Source organism: Thamnophis sirtalis, unplaced genomic scaffold (genome assembly GCF_051295495.1).
Source record: "Thamnophis sirtalis isolate CommonGarterSnake01/CBP01778 unplaced genomic scaffold, rThaSir2_p1.2 scaffold_5, whole genome shotgun sequence".
Classification (NCBI taxonomy): Eukaryota; Metazoa; Chordata; class Lepidosauria; order Squamata; family Natricidae; genus Thamnophis; species Thamnophis sirtalis.
Window position 1 is genome coordinate 115148768 of NW_028261385.1, and position 12040 is coordinate 115160807.

Genomic DNA, 12040 nt, shown 5'->3' on the forward strand with positions numbered 1-12040 from the left:
ATATATACAAAACCAGATAAAAGCAAGTTCTACTGCCCCGTCTTAATTCTGATGGGGTCATAGGCTGTAGGCAAGATCATTCCTCTTAATTGTCTTCTTTAACAAGGCTTTTCCTGTCAGGTAGGCAGGAGCATAGGTTTGATATGAAAGCCCCCTCTGCAGAAAGCTTTTTATGTAATGAATCATCACATGGTGCATTAAGCGAGTTGTTCTGAAAAGCATTTTCACAAAACAATGGTGATTTTGTTGGTCCAAAAATATTTATTTCCTTATTCCAAAAATTAATCTGTTGGGACTGTTCCAGCCCAGTTCAGAAGAAAGGCAATGTGAGGCAAGGCTTACTCCTATCCTTCTCACCCACCAATTATGTATTCATGGCACTGTCTAAATGTGTAATAAGATGAATTTGAATTTTTGGGGGAAATGCTTGATTTCAAATTCAAATAGCCAGAAACTATTTGAGATACAATATAAATTTTAACATATACTGTTAATTCAATATATTAAGGCAAACACATGATACTACCTTATGAAATAAAATCTCATATTTTATACCAATACTTACACAAATACAATACTTCAGTGTTGAGTTTAAAGTCTAAAAGTGTTATATGTGGAATGTGTGAATTCTCATATACTTTCCCAGTTCCATTCCCCCACCGCCTTGGACATCTCCTTCCTGAGACCAACTGGCTTTCTCAAGAGCAGACCGACCCAAATAAAATGTACTGTACTAAATATGATAGTCACCATGAACAGTCCCTTCATATCTTCTGCTTCTGGGACAAAAAGTGCTTGTCACACATAAGCCATTACCCTAATGAGAGCTTTTCACTTGTGCTTTGAGGTAGTGCCTTTGTCCCTGCTGTATTCTGCAGAAGCATTATCCAGGATCAATGTATTATCTGGGTGTTAGTCTTCCTCAGGTTAAGAGTCCTCCATGGATAACAAACCCTTTAATTAAAGCAACCACACACCTTCCTGCTTCCCATTTCCCTTTCCTGCACACAAAGTAACTCTAGTTGAGCATAAAATCTAGAGGTCACTAGCCAGGGCTTTTTGTGGCATACAGCCAAAGCACTTGAGACCCATTAACAACAATGTAGAAATCCCTGAATATCTTCTTGAAAGGATGAAGATGTTGGATGATGAATCGATCTTCTACGGAGCTTGAGAAATAGGAAGCAGGTGCCTCAAACCTAGGAAGTATTAGAAAGAAATGTATGAAAGCACAACTCTGTCTCCCCTGGCCCCACAAGTTGTCACTGAAGTATAAGTTACAACTGATACAACTAATAAATAAGTTGGAAGTATTAGTATCAGCAGATTTGGAGAATTGGAGGGGAAAATACTAATGAAAAATAAGCTTTAATCTTTTGAATTTACTAGGTTGTCTTATTCAAACAATTCTCAACGTTTATCCCATCCTGTGCAGCATAGATATAATAAAGTCTATCACATAGATGTGAAGTTGCCAGAAGATGACCTAATTGCATTTGAACTTTACCCCTCTATCTCCACCTTTCTGTATGCATCATAGATCATATTCATAAACTAGGTTCTAGAAATATGAGATCCAACTCTGGCCGAAGGTATGCATGGAATCCTTCGAATGCCAACCTGATAATAGTCATGGCAATGCTTTACAAGTTGACAATAGGTTTCTTACCAGATATTCTGGGATATGTAAATTGTTGCAGTGTAGGATGAGTTGAGATTCACATTTGCCATAAGATTCAATTCTGTTCCCAATACAGCAACTTGAAAAATACTCTGCTTCACTTCAAAGCAATTTGGTAGCCACCCAAATCTTAGTTGGAAATCAAAAAGTTTTCATCCTATTTCTGCTAACTAGAAATTAACAAATAATTATAAGCCTTTTTTTCTGTTTGATAGGATTTGATTATACTCAAAGGCAAGAAAGAAAAGTAATTTCTAAAGAAAATTATTTTTTCTGTGATATCAGAGAAATTAATAATATACTGAAATATAAATATTTACATTTTTATTTGTTTTGAAAAAAGAACTATTAATAACTGTTCTTCGTGAGTACCCAGGCATATACTTATAGGAGATGACTTTTTAAAGTTTCAGATGTAAAAATACAGATCATTTAGTGCAAATACTGTGGTTACAATTGTGGGAGTGATTCCCAAACCAATGAGCATAATCACATGATGTAAATGAAATGTAATAATAGTTATCTAAGTTTGCTCTGGCTCTGTTCATTTTTCAGGTGCTACTTCCAATATGACATTCAAATGAGAAGTGTGTCAGGCCTGTAGCCATGTTCCTTTTGGATCTTTGGCCTACCACACTTCTATTCTACTATTCTGTTTCTATAGTGGGAAAATGGGAGGGGGGATAGTGCAGAGTAGAATGTTATGTAGCCAAAATAAAATTCCTTTCTAGAGTGCCAAGGTCATCCTTTATTTTGGTACCTCTGCACCTGGCCGGAACTGGATGGGTGGAACTGCCAGCAGGGCGGTGGAAGATTGGGCCTTGTAATGGACTTGTGGGTGTGGGGGCAAGATCTTGAACTTTAACTTGGGGAAAAAAACGGAAGAAGCTCTAGATTCGGGTTTCCCCCAGATATGTCAGCTCTCTTAATAAATTGGAACTTTGAGCAGAACTTTGCCTTGGACTCTGATTTAATTTTGGATGTTATTTGGAATGCTGATGAAGTGTGAGCCACAGATTTGAAAAAGGTGTTAGCCCCCTTTATTTTACACTTCTGTTTAATTATTGCAAAAAAGACAGTTGCATTTTTTAAAATGTGAACTTTCTCAAATCCAATTGGTAGTAGGATCATAACTACAATAGAATTAGTATGCAATGACGGGCAGGAATTTTTCCTGAATAAAATCTTATGAAGATTTCACAAATTCTATTACAGCTCTCAATATTCCTGCAAAGGTCAGGAATAGGGAAAAGGGAAAGGGCCTAGCAAAGGGCATTTAGTCTCAAACAAATCACATCAATTCCTTGTCTCATAGTATTTGATTGGGCAATCCTCATGAAACTCTTCACTATGATCTGTTTAGTCACATAGACACACATGTGCACACTTTAAAAAAATATATGACAAGTTGATGAAGAAATCCTCTACACAATGCGGAGTGTGGCTCAGATTACCTATGGTTTAACAAAGCACAGTGCAATTCACACAAAGACAGGTTCTTTTATCAACAGTGAAACATTGTCACAATTGGGGGAACGGCCTGTTCTGAATAGGATTTCGTTCCTTCTGAAAGCTGAGGACTATAGTTTGGAACTACCTTCTGAATCAAACATAATTCATGGATGTTCAAATGGGTATTACAGCTAGGAATAGTTTTATAGCTTTGGTTAAAATACCTGGTATATTTCTTTCTGAAGAAAATGACCTGGTCAAATTCTTAATCAACTTCCATTTAGATGAATGAATTGTCTACAATTTCTTTGCCCTAATGGGCAGGTTTAGAAATCTCAGAACATTTTGCAGAATGCACTTCAGGAGGGTAGAATCTGCTTAAAGCACTGCTGTCTTAGCAGAAAACCTGTTACGTATTTCTAAACAAAAGTTTACCATTCCATTAAGCTAATAGGACCTCATCTGCAGTTCAAAAATACTTACCTCCCTATTTGTTTAAATGTTTTAATGCAAATACTACTATTCCCAAACTAGATATGGGGAAGGCAGGTATTGTGTTGCAGTCTGACATTAAAACGTTGCTTTAAAATAGTTTCAATGATAGCATTTGTAATAGTCTGATAAGCCCAACATCCAGAAATACTTTTATAAGTAAATAATAGAAAATGATTAAATATGCTAGAAAGTGAAAATACCCCTCTACCTAGCCTTTCCCCTAGGCTGGCTTAAGGCTAATAACAACTCCTTGGGGACTAGGATTGCTTTCATTGCCCCCTTTCCTCAGATTCCCAACTCTTTTAAATGTTTCATAGCATTATGAGGACCCAGATTGATGAAGGCAATGTGCTGACTCTAAACTGTTTAGATAGTATTGCAAAGCACTGTGAAGTGGTATATAAGTCCTATTGTGCTATGAGTGCTATTGCTATTGCTATTCTTTATGGGATGTGATAGTGCTATGTCTGAAGGCTGAACTTGACACAGTAGAGATAATATGCCTCAGACTAATTCTCGAGTGCAGAGACATGGCACTCTGCTACATGAAGCATTTGGTGAAGCTGTGTTTTGACCAGGTGCCTCACCTCAAAGGATGGGACTTTTTTGCTGCAAATGCAGAGAAGTCACTATTTTGGAACCTACTAGTGGGTTCGGTTGAAATTTGTGTTCAATCCAGAGCTTTTCTTAATGACCCACTCTTTCCAAATTATTGCACCCCTCAGCTGTGGACTTTTTGTAATATTCATAGTTTAGTAAATGTGTTGAGAAGTCCAATTAGGTCTGGTTGTTTCTATCTGAAATTGGAAAATGGGATGACACAAGTTAATTGCCACAAGTTTATTTTTATATGTGATGTTGGAATTAATTAGGTTAACTTTCCATTTCTGTTCAACTTTTGAATTACTGTCATACACAGTTCACTACCATTACTTTTTTCTAACTAAGAAGCCATTTTTCTTTTTGGCTTTCTTACAACCTTAAAATTAGCCTACTCCACATTATTCCAAATGTAATTATAGAGTTGATTTTGGGAACAGTGATATGGTGCTGACAATTTTATTTTCATTTCATTTCCTAATAAATGCCCGGTTTAGCAAAGGGGGGGGGGGAGTCCTAATATGTCATGTGACGCCACGAATTTGACACCCCTGCTCTAGAGTTTAGAGAAATCATTGACAATAATCTAGCTGGAAAATAACTAGTACTGCTGATTACAGGTGCCTACTATGGAGAACATCTATAGATTGCAGAAAAGACGAAGAGAGTTGGAGGACCAAACCCATCACAGTGCAACAACAGATTCAGAACTGGCAGAGTTGGAAGACAAAGTGGCTTTTCCTGTGGCTGAAGTACAACACAGAGAGACTGAGGTAAATCCCTGTTGTCTTTTCTTAAAGGCTGCTTGGGTTGATTTCTAAGCAAGAATTCCCCAGAAAATTACCCCATACAGAAACTGAACCCATAGAATAGTTTTAAATATTTTAACCATAGTTGAAATGTGCCTACCTAAACCTTTTCATGAGCCTAAAAAACTATATTTCTTTACATTGTTCAGATAAATGATAGCTACAATCTTTCTGATCACTAATATTCTATCAGTGTTTCAGATAACTCTCATCTACCTAATACATAGTAAACAATGTTGAATGGGTTAATTGGGATATATCATACAACCTTATTGGACTTTCCTGGGCTACCGGTAGATAGCCATATATTTTTGTATAAATTGACTAAAGTGTTTTTTACAATGACTCGATAAAAAGAAGGCATTTATTAATAGAATAGAAACAACTTTGGTCTAAGATTATAAAAGGAGATTAAAATAAAATGCAATTTCTTAAACCCAGAAAAATAACATATAATCACTTTCCTTTCTTAATATATTTCTCTTAATTAAGAGAGAAGATAAGTCACATTAGGAATTGATCTTACCTAAACTTTATTCTGCAGGCTATCTCAGCACAGCTAAGGCAAAGTAATTTTGCCTCAAAAATCTGGGAATCAATGAAGGCAGAGAATAATTGGTTCAGAGAAAAGTACATTTTCTTTTTCACTGCTAGGACTTGACTTGTACACTGTAGTGAAATCAGGGTGCAGGCTGTTAAAAAAAGCCTGAGAAAGTTTGGAAAGCTATAGTCACGTTACATAAAGCATGACATGCTTGTTCCATTTATTATTATCTATAGCACTTAAATAATTGAAGACGGTTATCACCAGATTCCAGTTCATTAGCATGTTGAATGCCAAATGAAATAGTGCTATTGCTGCACTGACTTAAATTAGGGATAGATGTTTGCCTCTCCGCGTGTGTATATATAGTATAACCATGTATTGGCTGTATGCTAGGAAAAAGTCCAGTTGCCTTTATGATGGAATAATGTGCTACTTCCTATAAAGGTGTCTGATATAGAATCTCGAATCGCTGCACTGAGTGCTGCTGGGTTGAGAGTTAAACCAGTGGAAAGGCCTAAGGAAAAAAGAAGCATCCAGGTGAGCATACCTGAATTTTACAACAACAACAAAAAAGCAATGATGTGCCTTAATGAAATTGTATGGTCTCTGAATTCAAGTTTATAATTATAAAAAGTTGAGGAGATACGAATACTGCCCCCCTAAGCAAAGTTGGAATTCTAATTACTCTTAATAGGCAGCAAATCTCATTTGTTGATTGTATTATTTTATTATTTCTGTGTTTGTTATCTGGTATCTATATGTTGAGGATATAATAAAGGAAGAATGCCCCAGACTCTGCTCTTTCTTGGTCTTTAATTTGCCTTTTTAATAGTTTGTAGACTAGCTCTTTTTTTTCTGTGTATCTGATCTGTTAGAATGCCAGGCCTCTAGGAACTCCCTTATATTTTTGGATTTCACTTGATCTAAAATGGCTATAGTCAACTTGGTGGTTAAATTGGTCCATGTATCCAGTAAAAAATTTCCAGCATGTCTTCTGGCTGCCAACTAAGTGTGTTCTATAATCCCTTGCCTGTTTGTCCTATACAGTAACTTTCACAGTCAGCGCATTCTATGTTGTAAATAATTTCACTTCATATTTGTGATATCCCACTGCTTACTTCCCTCCATATAGACATAGTACCATTAAGGACTACTTGTTGAGTATAGTTTCTCAGCCAATTACAAATCCATCTGATGGTGATGCTATCTATCCCATTTTTTTCCAACTTACCAGTACCAAGAAGTATATTGTTGTCTACTTTGTTGAATGCCTTGCAGAAGACTAAGTATACTATATTCACACTATTTCACTGGTTCACTAATTTAGTCACTATGTTGAAGAATGAAATAAGATTGATTTAGCATGATCTGTTTCATCTTTACAGATTCTGGCTATCTGCTGATATTCTGCCTTAGTTATGTGCCCCTCTTTTCATTTTTTTGTACTTGTCCTTTTTGTCTTTCAATTTATCAGGGAGATCTTTGTGCAACCATGATGGCTTCTTCTTGGATTTCTTGCTTTTCTTTTCAGTGGTACTATGCTGGACTGGGATTTTATGATCATATTTTTCCCAACCTTCTTAAGTTGTTTTCCCCTTTAAGATTTTCATCCAAGGAATCTTTCCCAAGTTCTCTTAGCTCTTTTAAAATCTAAGACTCTGCTTTCTTTATGTTCTATTGCTTGTGTTTGCATTATGTTGAATTCCAGTTTCACATGGTCACTCTCACTCAAGGTTCCTGCAGTTTCAGCTCTATCATTTCTTCTCTGTTCATAAGAATGAAGTCCAGTATGGCTGTCTCTCTAGTTCCCTCCTCTACCTTTTGGACAACAAGGTTGTCATCTAAGGTTAGTCAGGAACCTATTCAATTTCTCACAGTGCTAAATTAGTCTTCCAGTTGATGTCAGGGTAATTGAAGTCTCCCCCCTTTCCCCAAATAGTATTGTAGTGTGTTTCCTACATATATTTGTTAATTGGTTAGCAAAAAGTACATCTATGTTTTCTGCTTAGTTGGGTGGCCTGTCATGGCAATATCATTCTTTTTTTCTTTTATATTGACCCATATGCATTCTAGGAGGTTTTCGTCTTTGGCTTCGTGCATTTCTGTAGCAATACAGTGGTCCTTTACATGCAGTGCAATGCCATCTCCTCTTTTATGGGGTCTGGTTTTTTTAACAATTTGTATCCTATCAGTATGTTCTAGTCATGGGTTTCATCCCACCAAGTTTCTGTAATTGCAACTATATCACATCTACCTTCATATATTAATAATTTGAGTTCACCCTGTTTGTTCTCCAAATTTTGTGCATTTGTATGTAGGCACTTTAGATCTTTATGTCCGACTCTGGATATGCTTCCTACTATTCCTATTTGGTGTTTGAGTTTGTCTTCCTTCCCATCCCTCCTTGCCTCTTTATTTGACTTTCGGGGGGGGTGGTGAAATTAGTTCCTGGAGATTCTAAAGATTGGTCACACCCCCTCCCCAATTTTAGTTTAAAGCCCACCTGGTAAGTTGAGCTAGTCATTTTCTAAAAACATTCTTCCCAGTCTTTGTGAGGTACAGGCCATCCCTTGCCAAAAGGCCATCATGGATATAGTGCAGACCATGGTCCAGGAATCCAAAGGTTTTTTTGTGACACCAACCCTTTAGCCAGTGGTTCACTTCTAGAATCCTCCTTTCTCTTACTGGATGTTGACCTTCCATTGACAGTACAGATGAAAAAACTACTTGTGCACCTAACTCTCTAACTTTCTTGCCTAGCTGCTTGTAATCACTCACTATTGTTTTCAAGGTTTTTTTGTCATTCATCCCTACATGTAGTAGTAGAAAAGGGTAGTAATATGTGAGTTTTATTATTTTGGTTAGGTTCTCAGCCACATCTTTGATTTTTTGCTCTAGGGAGACAACATAACTTTCTGAGTTAACTGTCTGTTCTACAGGCAGCTGGTTCTGTTCCCATGAAAATTGAATCTCCTATTATCAACATTCACTTTTTTTTTCTTAGGGAGGTTTGGAGTATTTTTATACCTATCACAGAAGCACTTTATGGTGCAACTTTTTTAGGGGTATTTGATGTTGCTTCTTTTCTAGGTGTCTGCATGTTTACTTCCAGAGAGATGTAAGCATCTTTGTTGTTCAATAGTTCGTTAGGCTTTTTTAAATCTGTTGTATTCTATCCATGAGAACTGTCATTCAGCCTGTGTCTGCTGGTTTTTGGTCCTTCTGTAATATTTTTTATAGCTAGAGAAGGGCAGTTTGCTTTAAGATCATTCTGCTTTTGTGTTGCTTTGGTCAGAGGTAGGATTTTGGATACATTTTCTTGGATCTCATTTGAGAGTTTAGATATTCTGAATACTGTTTCTAATGCTGTGAAGAATTTACAGCAAACATATATATGCCCTGGGGAATGACAACACTATGAATTCAGGAGAGATTGGAGCAGAAGGAGGAATTCAAACCACTGAGTAACCTGTACTTAAAGGCAAAGGAGATGGAGAAGAGTCCTGGCAGATGGAAGGTTTCATGGGTAAAAATAAAATCAGTTAGCATAAATTGATCTGAAGCACTTTTTAAAGAGCACAATAATGTTACTGCTAATAACTCCAAAATGGATCATTTCTGATCCATGAATCTTAAACCATTACATATAATGTACTGTAGCAATCTATATATATAAAAGCGAAATACCACTCACACAGCATCACGAAATCTCCAGAACCGTAAAGCCTACACACTTGAAATTTGTCACATATGTTCCTGCTATAGAGGACTCAAACTTTCCTGATATAGTATCACCAGGTGATTGGAAAGTATGTGCAAGAAATGGTTTCTAGGTGCTCGCTAAGAAATGGTTTTTCAAAATGACCATCAGATCATTAGCATTTATTATATTATTATTAACATGCTCTGATGCTAAGGAGTTAGACATTCTACTTCTCCCTCCCCACCTGAAAAATGCTCTGAATCTGATGCTAAGGAGTTAGACTGAGGGAGAGAAGGGGATAAGATAGGAGAGGCCTCTGTGGGGCAAGCCTGAAGGAGAGAAGGAGATAAGATAGGAGAGGATCAATGGGGCCAGCCTTAGAGGGAGAGAAGGAGGATAGGAGAGACTTCTGTGGGACAAACCTGAGGGAGAGAAGGGGGATAGGAGAGGATCAATGGGGCCAGCCTGAGGGAAAGAAGGGGGTAGGAGAAGATCCATATGGCCAGCCTGAGGGAGAGAAGGGGAATAGGAGAGGAGAGGCTTCTATGAGGCAAACCTGAGGGAGAGGAGAGGAGCGTCCGATTATAACTACTCATTAATTTTCAAGGTGTAAATGTGGGTTTAGCAAGCCCAATCACATAATTTCGTAGCAGAGCCCGGGTATCCAGCTAGCTACTAAATAAAGTCCATTAGTAAAAATTTGTCACTGAATTGAACAGCAGAGAAAATTGGAAAGTAAAGAGATTAGATAAAGGGTCCAATTAATTCTATAGAGCAGGAGTCTCCAACGTTGGCAACTTTAAGACTTGTGGACTTTAATTCCCAGAATTCCTTAGCCAGCATTGCTGGCTGAGGAATTCTGGGAATTGAACTCCACATGTCTTAAAGTTGCCAAGGTTGGAGACCCTTGCTATAGAGGACTCAAACTTTCCTGATACAGTATCACCAGGTGATTGGAAAGTATGTGCAAGAAATGGCAACGATGGAAACTATAATTTAGGTGCTCATTGACATTTAGCCAAAGAAGATTTTCCCCAATTTTAAAATCTAATCTTGGATGACTTCAAGACAAGAGACAAGCACATTTCTTCCAAGATTATTATTTTTTTGAAAAAAATATTCTACTTGCTCTGAAATCTACAATGATTGCCTAGTTAATTTTGAAAATATCATCATAAAGTTTTAAACTCAGATAACCATAGCTTTTGCCATTTAAAAAATTCCATTGCATGATTTTTCCAACATCACCAGCAGCCAATGATAGTAGTGAAAATGCTGATCATGTATGCCAATAGACCGTACTTAATTAAGACTACATACTTAAAATATAGATGGAAAAATAACATTTACCAAATAAAATTCACAAAAGATCAAAGCAAAAATCTTGCCTGTTTTAAATGTGTACATACTTCTACATGATACTAAAGCTGGAGAAGCAGAAACAAATCTCTGAAGCTGGGATCTACAAATGTTCTAGAAATTCAAATACTTTTAAAACCTCTCTTTCGATACTTATTGATGGTGCTTAGTGGTAGACATGATCCTGTAGTCCTCATAAATATTTCTCTTGGCCTTTCTGGTATGACATTAATGACTGCATATTGCAAATGATATTTTGATGCAAACAATTAGTTAAATGCTGTACAGTTGGAGAGTTGTGGGGAGAAACAGGATGTTCAGCTTCTTTAAAAAAAATCAAATCCAAATAGAAGAAATATTTTACTGAACTTCATTTATTTAATGAATTAATCCAGGGAAATGAGTACATCAGCCAAATAGTTGAATTATCCACAAAATAAATGAGCGGACTGACATTTATTTGTTGGCCAAAATGCTGTTCTGATGAAGAAAGTTGCAATGAGGGAAAATACAGCCAACCCTTATTTCCATGTTAACAGAATTTTATTCTTTTTAGGTCATGTCTGTGCCCCATGTGTTGAGGAAGAAATTCAGTATTTCCCATGAAACTACAAGTAAGACCTTTGCTCATTTATGCAAGGAGGAAAATGCTCAGTTGATTGGCAGCCTCTGCTTAATAATAGTTACCGTATTTTCACGACTATAAGCCGCACTTAAAATCCTAAAATTTTATCAAAAACCGGCAGTGCGGCTTATAACCCGGTGCGCTTTATGTGTGAAAAAAGATCGAAAATCTCTCCCTCCCGACGCTCAAACTTGAAGCTCGCAAGCATGCACACGTCCCTCGGGTCTCTCCCTTCAACCTCGCTACTTTCTGAGTCGGAGCAGAGAGCCACCCAACTCCCAGCCCCTATAGACTGGGCTGTTCCGTCACCCCCGCAAGAAGGGACGGCAGACCGGCGCAGCCCTTCAGGATTTGCCGGCGCCGAGCACCCCATCCGCCCCGGCAGTCGCCCTGCCTAACTCCGCTCCGCGCCCCAGCCGGCTCTGCGCTGCCGGTCAAGGGCGCGCGGGTGGCCGGTGCGGCGCCGGTCTTCCAAGCACACCACGCCGGCCGGGCAAGAGCCGGGAGAGCAGCGGAGCCCGAAGCCTCCCGCGCCAGAAATGTCCCGCTAGCTGACGCCTGCCACGTGCGCCCACCCGCCCGCCTCGGGGACCGCAACCCGGGCGCCCTGCCCGCCCCCATCCCCCCCGCCTGGCTCACCGATGCGGATGACATGGGGCATGCCGCAGCAGGCGTGCAGCCAGAGGACTCCGAGCAGGGCGGCAGCGGAGGCGCAGGAGCGGGCCAGTGGCGGGCGCGGGGCATGGCATGGCAGTAGGTCAGCATCCTG

General features: G+C 38.5%; 1 protein-coding gene across 2 annotated transcripts in view; it reads left to right on the plus strand.

Annotated features, from left to right (window-relative positions):
• LOC106548952 (melanophilin) overlaps positions 1 to 12040 on the plus strand; it is an 82924-nt gene that overhangs the window by 66563 nt on the left and 4321 nt on the right. For both annotated transcript variants that reach the window (XM_087716660.1, XM_087716661.1), the window contains 3 exons: positions 4849 to 5001; positions 6029 to 6121; positions 11203 to 11260. In XM_087716660.1, the coding sequence (XP_087572786.1) occupies positions 4849 to 5001; positions 6029 to 6121; positions 11203 to 11260 (304 nt within the window). The remainder of the gene's footprint in view (positions 1 to 4848; positions 5002 to 6028; positions 6122 to 11202; positions 11261 to 12040) is intronic.